A 14,515-nucleotide genomic window follows, 5' to 3' on the forward strand; every position below is an offset into this window, starting at 1 on the left:
GAACCTGTGTCTGAGAACACAGGCTGGGGAACTCCCAGAAAAGGTGAACTAGTTTCTTTGTGTATTAGAGAAATTACATAAACAACAAAATCAGGTTGGTCTTTTTCCCCATGTGTACCTTCCACAAAGGATGGATCTAAGAAGGATGGGAAATATTTCAAGGAAATCTCGTATTTTTTTTACAAAGATGCTTCAAGAAGTCCCCAAAACTTGGAGTCACTGAGTCAATTCTGACTGACAGTGACCCTAAAGAACAGGGTAGAACTTCGCCTGTGGACTTCGCAGACTGTGGTTCTCCGTGGGGGAAGGTCTCATCTTTCTCTCAGCTTCAAGAAGGGGGGGGTGGGGGGGGGAAAGAACATCACAAATAAAAGACAGACAAAGAATTTGTACCACAAAATTTGCTGCAATGCAGGTGAAAATCTGAACAATAATTCTGCACAAAATCAGTGATTGTCTGGGACCAGCTGGTTGCTTTCACAGAGGCCTTTTGGTAAGCATTGATGGAGCAAAATATTGCTCTATCAAATTTATATAGCCACATACCATGACCCAAATCAGGAAACGGACATAATACTACACTATGATTATCCATATTCAAATTTCATCATCTGTCTCAGTGTCCTGTATAGCTCTCTTCGGAAGCCAATCTAGGATCAGGCATTTGATTCAGTTGCCACCTCTCCGGGGCCTTCTTTAACCTGAGCAGTTCCTCAGTCTCTCATTGGCTTTCATAACATCAACACCTGAAGTGTTCGAGTCAGAGATCAGTTGGTACTGGTCTGAGGTTTTCCACCAAGATTCGTTTTGTTGTAAACTTGGAACAGGTAGATTATCTCTCACCATCCATGAATGGAACTTTCTAACAACTTCTCCTAACGGTTTCCCTTCAAGATCTTCAATCTTGTCTAGAGATTTGGCATTGAACTAGGCAGCTTTTATAGTGAGAAGCCTGTGCAAGATGGGACTTTCCGAGTCCACTGTGACTTCCTTTGAATGGCAGCATCACCCTGTGATCTCTGTAAAGTCATGTATGCAGAGGAAGACAAGTCAACATGTACCGTGGTGATCCCCACACAAAGGACCCAATTGAGGTGATCCTTTCAAGAACAGATATCTTCTATCTAAAGCTAAGCCTGCTACTGAATGGACAATTATCACTAAAGTGGATTATTTTCTTGGTGCCTGGCACATTTATTTGGATATACTTTTAAGACACATTCTGATTTCAGGAACACTAAAAGGTACAAACCTGAGCATCTTACCCTTTCCTCAAAAGTAAGACATCCCCAGAAAATAAGACCTGCTTACAGTTTTTGCCTCTTGTTGAAATATAAGACATCCCCCCGAAAATAAGACCTCCCAGAAAATAAGCTATGTATTTAAAATTTTTTACAAAACAATCTTCACACCTACAAATTACTCTCCATTATACTTAATACATTTGTTTGTCAAATCTGCAGTTCCATTCTTGGGAACATTTTTCAAACTCATCTGTTTGGATGGCTGAGGGCAGGCACCTCCCTTGTTTTTTTCTTAACACGTCTATGTCCTCAAATCGTTATCCTTTCATGTTCCTTTTCATTCGAGTAAACAAAAAGAAGTCTCACAGAGTGAGGTCAGATGAGTCAGGTGTGTGGGGCGAGAGAGGCATGCTGGTTTTTTACCAAAAAACTGGTGCACTGAGGTAGCTGCATGAGTAGGTGCATTGTCATGGTGGCAAAACCAGTGGCCCATCTGCCACAAGTCTGGTCTTTTTTTTGTTGCACATTGTTACACAATCATTTCAGAACCTCTCAATCGAAAGCTTGATTAACAGTCTGACCTGGTGGAACAAACTCCAAATACACTACAAGTCAACATTTTCATCCATTCAGGAAGTTGACAGATGTCCAGAACGAGGCTTGTCATCAAGCAACATTTCACCTTTTTTGAAGCCAGAAAACCACTTGTACACTTGAGTGTTTCCCGTAGCGCTGTCCTTGTAAGCTGTGTTCGACATCACAACTGTTTCTGTGGCATTTTTCCTGGGCAGGAAACAAAAGTTCACAGACACAAGCTGTTCTCTTAAATTGGCCATCACAAAAAAAGAGGTTCGAGTGAAATTGCTTTCATGAAAAAAGTCACTGTGTGCACTTCCTCAGAGAGAGTTGCTTGATGCTTGCCTGGGGGGTGGGGGTGGGGGGAGATGCGTTCTACTAAAGCTCCACCTAGTGGAGCTTTTCTCCAGGTTTTATTGGGGGATGTGTGCAGTCTGGTGTACCTTGGCTGAAAACAGAGACGACTAGAAAGGTGCTTACTTGTGTTTTACTGACTATGTAAAGGTATTTGGCTCTGTGGGTCACAGCAGATTATGGAAAGCACTTGAAGAATGGGAATTCCAGAACACTTACTTGTTTACTTGTTTACTTGTGTTCATGCAGAGCCAGTAACCAAGAAGCATGGTCTGAACAGAACAAGGGACACTGCATGGTCTGAAAACGAGAACGCGGTCTGTCAGAGTTATGTCCCTTCACCATACTCACTCGGTTCGTATGCTGAGCAAATAATCTGAAAAGGCGGATTGTCTGAAGAACACAGGATTACAGAAAGACTCATTAACAACCCGAGACATGCAAATATTACAACCCATCTTGCTAAAACTGAAGAAGAGCTAGAGTGTTTATTGATTCACATCAAAAGCTACAGTCTAGAGTATGGATTAAACTCAATATAAAAACAAAAATTTCACAACTGGACCAACAGACAATATTTTGTGACAAATGGGCGAAAAACTGAAGTTGTCAAGATGTCATTTGACTTGGATCCTCCATCAAAAGCCATAAAGAAGCAGTCCAGAAATCATATGACATGTTCCATTAGTTAAGCCTGCAGCAAACACTATCTCTAAAATGCTAAAAAGAAAAGATGCCATTTGTGTGGACTAAGGTGTCCCTGACCTAAGCCACAGTGTCTTCAATCGCCTTTTATGCATGTGAAAGCTGGATAATGAATAGGAAGACGGAAGAATCATCAATGCCTTTGAATCATGGCGTTGGCAGAAGACATCAGTTATATAAACAAACCCATCTGTCTTGGCAGAAGCACACGAGAATGTCTTTAACTGCGAGGCTGGTGAGCCTTCTTCCTTTGGCTATGTGATCAGGCCCCGATACACAAGGGTATCTTGCTTAGAAAAGCAGAGGGCCAGGGAACAAGCGAGACGCTCAACAAGATGGACTGACACAGCGGCTCAGCCATAGCAACACTTTGGAGGATGGTGTAGGAGCGGTCGGTGTTTAGTTCCGTTGTGTGTAGGGTCACAGTGCATTGGAATTAATTCAGTGACACTTATCTGTAATAATCCCTGGTAGTCGACTACCACATCTCTCTCCCATGCGGTAGTGAGTGGTTTCAATTCACCCCCTTTGGGTTAGCTATTGAGCGCCTCACCTCAAAGGCACCAGAACTCCCTCTTTCCATTAGGATAGGTTTTAATCTATTAAACCTCCCTGACAGTCTAATTATGTCAGTAATTTTGAACCCAAAGTGGTACATTGTTTTGCATAAAATTTGCTGTTTTACATTTTAGGCCCATAATTCTTAAGAAATTGCTCATTTTAATCTCTCTTGTAGACATTTCAGGTATGATAAACTTTAATACACAATTCTGCGAGTAATTCTAAGTCACTGCTACTGTCATTTATCTGGTCTAAAACTCCTCTTGTGCTGAAGTGACACTTTCTTGGTGCCATGGACGAAAAATTTTCCAAGTGACAGTAAAAGGGCAGGCAGGGCACTGGAGACTGCTCTAGGGACAAATCTGATTCATAACAGTAGCAAAATTACAGTTACGAAGCAGCAACAAATATAATTTCATGGTTGGGGGGTCACCACAACATGAGGAACTGTATTAAAGGGTCCAAACATTAGAAAGATTGAGAACCACTATTCTAGACCCAGGAGCCAGAGAGAGCTGCAACACATCTTGGCTCCAGAGGTACTAAGAAGGTGTGAGACTGAGGAGTGAGAACCATGAAATAACATGTGGCAGCTGTGCTGGGCTTTCTGGTCCACGGTTTGGGGGGGGGGGGCTACAGTGTGCTCACTGACCCACGGAAGGAGAAGGCAGAGCACCGTAGGGCGGGAAGCTTGTTGGCAGTGTAGTGTACCTTTGACCATGTCTCTGAAGAGCTCTAACACTTGCTCAAGTAGGGCAAAGGCGTAGTCATGGCCCAAAGAAATGGACACAGCAGAGGAGATGAGAGGTTGAAAGTCTTTTGTGGACAAACACATCCCATCTCCTGAGTGGTTTCAGTTACTTTAAGGTGACCTTGATCCCGAGTTGTAGCCTATTATTTTCCTAATCAAGCCATAAGCAACATTATGGCCTGTGGATGATGTTGGCCATTGCCACCCATCACTCGACCAAGAGAAGTAGTAGACAGTGCTATGGGGATGGGCAGGGTGGATGGCTGAAGTCAGAAATCGTAGGAAGGTGGAGGGGATGATTCTCTTCTCCCCCACAGAAGCCAAGCGATGCTCTCTGACACCACCAGATTTTAATGTGTAGAAACACGATTGCATGTTTATATTACTATGTCACAGATAGTATAGTCATGGTGGATCAATTCTTTTTTCCCCATATATTATCAAATTAATGAGAACCTCCAGGTTATGTTAATATTTGACTCTCTGAGAAACTTCCCGCTGATACCTGCTGCTCAGAACCCTGTCCAGCACTGGTCCGAGCAAAGCTGTTTCTCTTAACAAAAGACTTTGTTGTGGAGGTGGCGGCGGTGGCGCATATGTCTGTAACAAACCATTCATCTTTTCATCTTCCGTATGTACAGTTGTTCACCATGTTGTTCAGCCATGTACATTATGCACTTCTCCCCATAGTGAAGGTTGTCATGAGAACCATTCTTCCCTTGACCCAAGCTAACTGTATCCCAGCTATACTCAGGATGGAAAGGTGCTAAGACTAAGTGATGAGCCATGAACAGAAGCTTGGTGTCCCCTAATCAATGAGTCTTTCTCCCCACCCCTCCCTCCTTACCCCTGTAATACAATATTGTGGTCTCTGCACACTTGCCTACCCTAGAGAGTTCATATATGTGATGATATCATATTTGTTCCTTTGTGACTGACTTCTTCCACCAGCACATTAGAGAGGTCCATGCATGTTGGGGCATGTATTGACATCATGGCTCTTTGTGGCTGAGTAAGATTCTGCTGTGTGTATGTCCTTCATCTTGCTTACCCTTCCCTCTGTTGGTGAACAATGAGGGTGTTCTATCCTCACAGCTGTTGTGAGTGGCGCTGCCGTGAACGTTAGTGCACACGCGTCTGTTTGCCTTCCTGCTCGCAGATACCTAGGAGTGGGCTTGCTGGATTACACAGTCGCTCTGGGTTTAACTTTTGGAGGAACTGCTAAATGATTTTCCACAGTGGTTGGCCAGGAAAGGGTACTTTAACAAGGCCTTCCAGAGGCCTGGATGATTCCTTCACAAAGAAACTTGAAAACAGCGAAGTCCTAAGGAGTTGGAGATGTTCTTTCTCAAGGTCTCCTGTCCTTGAGTCCGGCTGATAATGGGACGCCCACCAGGGAAATGGGCCTGAAAGACACAGAGCCCCAGCTGCCTCTTACTCTGGGCTTTTTATTCTGAAACAATGACAAGCTATCCAACTGTGGGCTCTTTTTGAAAGGAGAGGACATTCCCCTCCATTTTCTCTCTGAAGTTAACAGGGATCCTCCATTAGGGGTGCCATGAAGAAGGCCATTCTTTATGGCAGCAGTTTGTTTTACATGGGATGGGCCTTGCATTTCAGCATTTTACCCAAAGACAACATTTTCTATGGTATTCATTCTCCCTCCTCAAGCCGGAGAACACCCCTGTGGTCTAACTCAAAACCGAACTCATGCCACCGAACTCATGCTCTATCTAACTCAAAACCAAACTCATGCCACGGTGTTGACTCCCTCCCCCAGGAACCTGGCAGAACAGAGAACTGCTCCAGTGGGTTTCCGAGGCAGTGACTCTCTCCCACAGCAGAAAATCTTGCTTTCCTTATGAGGGGCTGCTGGTGGGGTGACCTGCTGATCTTGTGGTTAGCTGCCCAACCTGTAACCCGTGAGGACACCAGGATCCTCTTTATATTGTCAGGAGACAATTTGATCTTCATGGCATCAAAACACGGCAGGCACTGATTTGGTGTGTGTGTAACCAGTTGCTGTCAAGCCAATTTCAACTCTTGGCAAATATACCTATACACGCACACATACACATGCATACAAGGGGGTAACCCCCCAAACCAGAATTTTTTGTTCAAAGCTATGTTTTTTATTATTATTATTATTATCATTACCTACAAAACAACCTTATCACCTTCAAAGCACTCTCCACGACACTTAATACATTTGTCAAATCTGTGATTCCATTCTTGGAAACATTTTTCAGACTCATCTGTTTGCATGGCTGAGAGCACCTCCCTCTTTTTTTTTCTTCACCTCTTCTATGTCATCAAATTGCTGTCCCTCTGCACCCACGTTAACAAAAAGAAGTGAGCAGGTACATCGTCATGGTGGCAAAACCAGTCCCCCACCTGCCACAAATCAGGCCTTTTGGACACATACTGGTACACAATCTTCTCAGAACCTCTAGATAGAAAGCTTGATTAATCATCAGACCTGCTGGAATGAACTCCAAATGCACTGAGAGTTAACATCTTCATCTGTTCAGGAAGTTGATGGGCATCCAGAATGAGGTTTGTCATCAATCGTATTTCACCTCTTTAGAAATGAGAAAACCACTCATACACTTGAGGTTGCCCCATACACTGTCTGTGTCAGCTCTCTTCAACATCACAACAGTTTGTGCAGCATGTTTCCCAGGCAGGAAACAAGATTTCACAGCTGCACACTGTTCTCTTACATCAGCCATCACAAAAAATGAGGTTTGAGCAAAACTGCTTTTATGAAAAAAATTCACTGAACAGAGAGCACCTTCCCAGGTGATGCCATTGGGTGCATTAACTCAGAGTGAGTTGCTCAATGCTTGCCATGTGCAGAAAATGTGTACTTCAAAAGCTCTGCTCCGCCCAGTGCAATTTCGGGTTTTGGGGGTGGATATCCCCTTGTATACGTGTAGACATATGTCAGACATGTTCTCAGAATGGTGCCCTAGATGGGAAATGGCTGCTTTTATGGAAGCAGGGGGCCAAATCTTTCTTCCAAGGCATCTTGGAGTGGACAGAAACCTCCTCTCTTTTCAGTAGCAGCTGAGCACAATAATTGATGTACTGTGTCGCTTATATGCTAACAGGTAATGCTTGGGAAATGCCTAATAAGTCAGCATTTTATTATTTTCAGCTTCATGGTTTTAAAAATCATTTTTATTTCTTTTGTTTGAGATGAACTTGTTTGTCACTAAAGACTCCAAGTCCATTTCAATTTTACTTTTCCTCTTTTTTTTCTTTTTCCTTAAAGCCACTCAGACTACTATTTGGGATTGAAGGATAAGGAATCTGGATGATTTTTTTAAGGAAACATACTCTATAGATTTACACAGCCACCTCAAGAAATGAAATCAGCAAGCCCTCCGTACATGTGGTTCTTCTTGTCCCTCCTCCTTCCCTCGTCCCTCCTCAGCAACCTACCCCTCCCCTCCCCCAATCACCTCACCCTTTTTAAAGACCAGAATGGAACGCAGTTAAAGTTTTGGGTGTTTTCCTCCTTCCCATGTAAACCAACGGGCAAAGTTGACGGTGAAGTTGGCTGGACTGGCAGCAATTGCAGGACAATGGCACTGGTTTCTTACGTGCCCCCAGTGCTTCCAGGCCAAGTAGCAGCGCTATCTTTAGTCCCCTGGGCCCCAGGTCTATGGTCTGTTATCAGGAGTGGTGTTACCTTTGTCAGCTGTTAAAATCCCCAGTGATTTTACGGTATGCATGAGGCAGGCAGTGAGGGTTGTCCCAGAATCCATTCTCCCTTCATCCTACTCTACAGTGTATGCCAATTAGGCTCAGGCTGGAAAGGTGTTGAAAGCAGGTGATGGGCCATGATTGGTCTAGGGTGGGAGTTGACAACAAATCTTATCTGTAAAGGGTCTGATAGTAAGTATTATTATTATGTTCTAGTTTTTAATATCCAGTTTTTATGTGATGGTAAATTAATATTTTAATTTAATAGTATCTAATTTTTCTGCTTCCTGAGGTTTTAATTTGTTTTACTGTGTTCCCCTTGTTAGCTGTTTGTTTTTTAATGTTTCTCTGTAAATGAAATCTAAGGCTAAGTCCATCTGTGGAGACAGTAACTGGACTGATGGTCCCTTGTGGGTGTGTCAGGGGAGCTTGAGGGAAATAGGGAGCCAACGGCAGTGATTCCAAGAATGAAGAACATGTTCCCAAACGGATTGTGGTGATGTTTGGGCAGCTCTTCTGGATGCGACTGAACTATGCAATGGCATGCTACGTGTTGTACTGTTGTACTGTACGTGTTGCAGTGAGCTAAATAACCAAACAGAGCACTCCGGTGCATAGACCCGTTTCTTCCAGTGAGAAAGTTGAGGCGGAGCAGAAGAAGCCTGGAGTTTCAGGTCACCGTCACTTTTGCAATGGCTCCATCCGAGGAGTCCAGCGGAGCCCCTGTCCCATGAACCCTACCTTTCTAAGTAGGCCCTCATTCAGAATGACAGCGTCTATGAATACCATTACTTGAGTGGCCCCCACCCTAGCTCCTACATTATTTGTGAATAAAGACCGTTTCTCAGGATCATTATCGATAGCCCCATAAAATCTCCAAAACAAAACCATATCCAGTGGATACAGAAAAATAGCTGAACATTAAACAGTGCAACAAATGTGATTTATCTATACAAGGGAAGGGAACGTTTCTGACGGGCAGCAAGGAGGTCAAACAGGGGGCTGGAGCATTCTGCCTCTGAAAATACCATATATACTCATATATTCTGCTTATACATGGGGCAGTGGTACCCTGGGGTTCGGCTTATACACGGGTCAGTGTAACACCTTGCTGGGGCCCCCCCGAGGTAACAGGATGAGCACCCGTTATCTCGCAGGTGATTGCCGCTCCTCCACTGTTCATTCAAAGCCCCGCTGACACTGCAGGGCTTCGAATGTTTGTTCACTCACATCAAACCAATCAGAGCCGTCCTATGATGTTGATGGCTCCAATTCGCAGAAGCACCCGTAGTGATTCACTTATACCGGCAGCTGAACTGGTAAGGATGTGTCTGTGGCTGCGCTCTGTCTCTCCCCTCTGGTCTCTGTGTTAATTCACATCCTGCATTTCCCACCCTAAGCTTCTACTCGAGTCCATCAGTTTTTCTGGTTTCCCAGGTCATAATTAGGTACCTCGGCTTATACTCGGGTTGGCTTATATTCAAGTATATATGGTAGGTCGTGTAATTTCATGAAAATGAAATTGAGATGCTGAAACAAAAATGGTGTCCCTCACGGGACCTGGCCCCAAACAGTATTTAATTATACAATGGCTTGAATAGAGACATGTAGGAAGAATGCAGAAAAAACCCCAATGTTAACCGAGTCTAACTGTAGTGGGGGGTATGAAGGGCTGAGGAGCAGAGGGCAGAGCAGGCTCAAGAACAGGTGCTGCAGACAGCCAGGGTGCAGCACTACACTCGAGACCGGCCGGGGCACAACCTGTATTTATGGTCTCACCAACTGTAGGAAAAACCTGTCTGCTTCCACACACACAAAAAAAGTGGGCAGGTTTTTAAAGCTGTGATGTATCTGGAAATTTCTGTTCCTCATGCTAGTCAAAATATGCCTTACCTCCCACGATGGATGTGTCAGTGGTTGGTAAGTAGCCAAAAATTCATTTATAACTGCATACCTGAATGAACTATACTTCACAGATCCTGAACCTGACCAAGGGACAAGGTAGAGGGCTGGCATCGGCCAACAGACCAGATGTCTGTAGAACTTTGAGCTGCACAGACTACCCTACCAACCTGGGCTTTAGAGCATGTTCAAGGTACAAAATCCCACCACACGGCTCATGGATGTCATGCCTGGGCAGATTCCTGGAGACTAGCTTGAATAATATGGAAATACAAGGAATGAGCCCCAATTTCTCTGTCTTTTCCACTCTGAGTCAGTAGTCACCCCTAAACCCCAGAGATACCCCCACAACACATCACCTGAGGTTAAAGCAGGAAAACTCTGGCATCTCTTTTCTCCACTTTTTCTTAAGCATGCAGGGATATGCACTGTCTGCACTGATTAATTGAGGGTGCTGGTCTCTCCCTCCCTCTTTAAAACAAGTGGAAGAAACACACACCAGTTTTGGGGGGTTTCTTTTTAGGTTCCCTACCAGGAATGGTCCTTCTTTTTCTGATGCTTTACTTCTGAGACTTAGGTAGCTGTCATGCCAGGCTGACAAGAGAATGATGCAAAATTAAGGTATAGGGGCTGACCTCAACCTCTTGCTTCCTCACTCACTTGCTAGAAATATGAGATGAAAATTTAAAATAAAAGTTTAGTGGCCAGGTGCCATTCCCGTTTCACAATGTATTTTTCAGTATCTGGTAAGGGTTATTATTAAACACCTTTCCTTGAGACACCCTGCTCCCTAGCGGGATTCTGCTAAATCATTGGGCAGACAACCTTGCCATTAGCATTCAAAACCACCAGCTGCTCCAGGAGAGAAAGACAAAGCTTTCTACTAGGATAAAGATTTTCAGTCTAGCAAACCCACGAGGGTAATTCTACCCTGTCCTATCGGGTCACTGGGCCACTGTGAGTCAGAATTGACTGGTTGGCAGTGAGCTTGAGGTTTTTAAGAACCTCTACTCCCTTCTGGGCTGTTCTGAACTCCTGACCCAGGAGAAATTGACTTCTACTATCCTTGGATGTGGAGACGGGGCAGCTGAGTGTGGCTGGAGCAAAACACACAATGGTGGACTGGAAGTATACAAACTCCACTAGTCATGCCAGCACCCTGCTCAAAAGTTTAGACCCTCCAACTGCTGTCATGAAAATGGCAAGACTACTCTGATCTCCCCGATACCCAACTCTATTCGTATACCCCAACTGTGTTAGGAAAGAGAAGGTATGAGATGGACCTCTTCCCATCCATCCCTCTAAAATGTACCCTCATCTTCAACCACAGGTTCCCTCCTCCTTCCTTTCTGTTGCCAGGGAACTTGTGTCAATCTTTCATGGTGCTGGTGTCTTCGATGGGCTCTTTGCCCTGAAAGGCAGGTCCAGGATAAGGGAGGAGCTGGCCAGGAGGTGGTCAGCAAACCATCTTTGGCTTTAGTGGGCATCGCTGGGCTGCTTTGTACTTGATAGCCTAGAGACGGATTCTTGGTTGACCCCGAGTTCTCTATGTAGCCAACCCCATGAACTCATTTGAAGGGAAAATGCTGGTACCTGATGCTGTGTCTGATGAATAATGAAACAGGGAAGGGGGTAAAAGGGGAGAGAAGAAGGGAAAGGGGAGGAAGGTGGGCATCCTGAGTAGGGGCTGCCAGGAGCCAGCCAGTCTCCATGTGGCTCACTGGAATAGAGCCATTGTCCAAGGATGCAAGGAGAGCGACGTATAATGTTATACGATGCTAGTATCAGCAAAGGCCAAGTTATTATTATTATTTTTTTTTGCTAAGGAACAAACTGAGAGAACCAGGAGGCGCTCTACTCCCCCAAAGAGTTCCAGTCTTAGAAACCAGTAGGGCTGGTTCTATCTGGTCCTACACGATCACTATTGAGTCAGAATCGACTCGATCTCCATGAGCGTGAAGTGTCAAGCACCGAATACTGCTTGCCTAGCGCATCTGCTTCCATGTATTAAGAAAACAACCACACAAGTGTTCGGTGCGTCACCACAGGAGCACGTGGACAGTATGCGACTCCAAGCTCTCTGGTCCTGTCTTCGACACGGAATCATTCCATTCCCGTTCACATGATTGGCTCTTTCTGCACCTCCCATAATGCCGCATTGAGCTTCTGTCCCCCCACGCAGCTTTCCCAGTCCCAGGACAGAGAGCCAGTGACTTGGTTAGGCATGTATTCCCACAGGTCAGAATCAATCCTCACGGACCCGGGGGTCAACCACCCCCTAAGCCTCTGAGGCCCAAGAAATCTTCCCAAGCCAACACCATTATCCTCATACCCCGCACGACTCCTAAGAATCCAGCCGTGTTGCGCAGAGCGAGGGAATCAAAGCATGCACACCGTACAAGAAACATCCAAAGACGAGGTGGGACCCGCAAGGAGTTGTATTTTTCATTTCCCAAGGGCCCGGAATCCTCCTCCTTCCTGCTTACACCCAAGTGGTCTCCCTCTCAGCCTCTCTTCAAAGGTCACTCACCAGGTGCCCAACCTTTCACCCCAGCAATCTTTCTATTCCTGCAGGTGCTCGCTACGCTGGCCAGTCCGTCGCAGCTAGACCTACCTGGCTGAAGGAAGGGGCGGGTTCATCCCCCTCACCTGGTGGACACTCACCTGGCTTGCTGGCAGACACAGCAGATCCAGACCTTTTCTCGCTTCTGGAAGGCACAGCAGCCTTTGCAGACGTTGAACTTGCAGTCCCCACAGCGGCGCTTGGTGTTGACGAGGAAGGTGAAGGGCGTGCAGCAGCGCATGCAGCAGTGCTCCACGAACTTCTGGTGCTTGGAGAGGATCCTGCACTTGCTGCCTTCCTCCTCCAGCTTCTGCTTCATCTCGCTGGATGGGAGAGGAGACCAGGAAGAACACATCAAGGTCTAGGGCGCTCTGCAGGTAGTCTAGGTTCCTATGACCAAAGCCCAAGCTGCCTGGGAGGGCCTTCCTACATTGTGATAGTTACGTAATCTGCTGTCAACTTGAGGATTTAGAGTGAAGGGGTGGAGTCTAGCCTGTCAATCACTGTATAGCCTATGAGGTCTCTGTGTGGGTATGGCTTTCTCCTGAGGATTCTGGGAACTCCTGTCTTCCTCCATGGAGGAGGGAGACACACTTTCTCTGCTCACTCCCTGGGAGACATAGCAGCTGACCAGACACAAGAGATGATGCTAGTGCCCTGAGCTGGAGAAGGCATGTGGACACCCCTGCCAGTGCTGAGATGCTTCCACCACTGGATCCACAAGACTTCCCACCCACTGGCTTGTGATCTTGCATTCAGCGCCATTGCATGTGTTTTGTGAGTCTGAAGAGGACTATATAGATTGGTATGGGACATATGGGCTAATTACCGGACTTATGGATTTGATCTGGACTGAGCTGTTTTCTCAATATTCAATTGCTCTTTTATATAAAGCGCTTTCTTATACATCTGTGAGTGCCTATGAATTTGTTTCTCTAGTCTACCCAGACTCACACATATACCAAGTCTCTGGAAGTCCGACTGTTGATAGAAGACCAGGAGAGGTACGTTAAAGTTGTGTGTAAATCACAAAAGTATGTTCTTCCAGAAGCCTGGAGAGGCTTATTATTTATACGTCAGAGGTTAGACTGAGATGTCGATGGTTGTAGAACTAAGCTTATCCATGGGAAATAAAACCCTCCCCTCGGTCGTCATCTCGACAAAGGCACCAAGATCACTTAGGCAGATGGATGCATGAACCTCACAACAGCCCTCCCTGCTGGAAGTAGGCTCCATTAGATCCTGTAGAGACTCGGCTAAGGGTTGGCGCAGGCCCTGGGCACTGCCTGAAGGGGCGCCACTGAGCAGGTTCTATCAACAATCCCAGTTTCCAACTCCAGCCGTGAGAGAGCATTTGGCAAATGGACACGAATCTGTGGGTCAAGGCAGTCAGGGTGATCTGGCTAAGCTGAGTGTGGAACAGTGCTTCCCAGCATGGGAGATACTGCTTCCTGGGGCCACTGGAAGGATCCAAGGAGGCTGCACCTGTAGCTACCTATACTTGAGGCTGGACTGTGGGTTATAGTTCAAAAGTTTTTAAGCCACCATGCTAAATAAAAGGCTGCTGTGGTCCTTACATAAGTTCGTGTCAACTTCATAAACAGAGTGAAGGGGCGGAGTTTAGCCTGCCAATCAGGCCACAGCCTGATGATCCCTCCTGGTGGGTGTGGCCTTCTCATGAGGATTCTGGGAGCTTCTCTTTCTCCCTGGAGGTGGGCCACACTCTCTCTGCAGCATCTTTCTGTTAACAAGTTACATGGAGCTCTTCTGATGGCAGCCAGAGCCCTGGAGCTGGAGAACCCACATGGAGACCCATGCCAGCACTGAGATGCTTACACTGCCGCTGGATCCACAAGACTCCCCACCCACTGGCCTGGGATCTTCCTGCATTCGGTGTCACTGCATTTGTTGCATGAGTCTGAAGGGGGAATTTATGGACTGGGATCGGACATATGGGTTAATATTGGACTTATGGACTTGATCTGAAATGGGCTGGGATGTTTTCTCAATATAAATTGTTCTTTGATATAAAGCTCTCTCTTAAGACACATGTGGGTGTCTATGGATTTGTTCCTGAAGTCCACCCGGCCTAACACAATTGCTGACTTGTATTCTTGTGCTGATGTTATGGTCAAGTTATCTAAAGGA

General features: G+C 45.7%; 1 protein-coding gene across 1 annotated transcript in view; it reads right to left on the minus strand.

The window, feature by feature from the left end:
• MYRIP (myosin VIIA and Rab interacting protein) overlaps window positions 1-14,515 on the minus strand; it is a 279,856-nt gene that overhangs the window by 179,729 nt on the left and 85,612 nt on the right. The window contains exon 2 of the mRNA XM_075555859.1: window positions 12,469-12,690. Within this exon, the coding sequence (XP_075411974.1) occupies window positions 12,469-12,690 (222 nt within the window). The remainder of the gene's footprint in view (window positions 1-12,468; window positions 12,691-14,515) is intronic.

This window comes from Tenrec ecaudatus, chromosome 8 (genome assembly GCF_050624435.1).
Source record: "Tenrec ecaudatus isolate mTenEca1 chromosome 8, mTenEca1.hap1, whole genome shotgun sequence".
Classification (NCBI taxonomy): domain Eukaryota; kingdom Metazoa; phylum Chordata; class Mammalia; order Afrosoricida; family Tenrecidae; genus Tenrec; species Tenrec ecaudatus.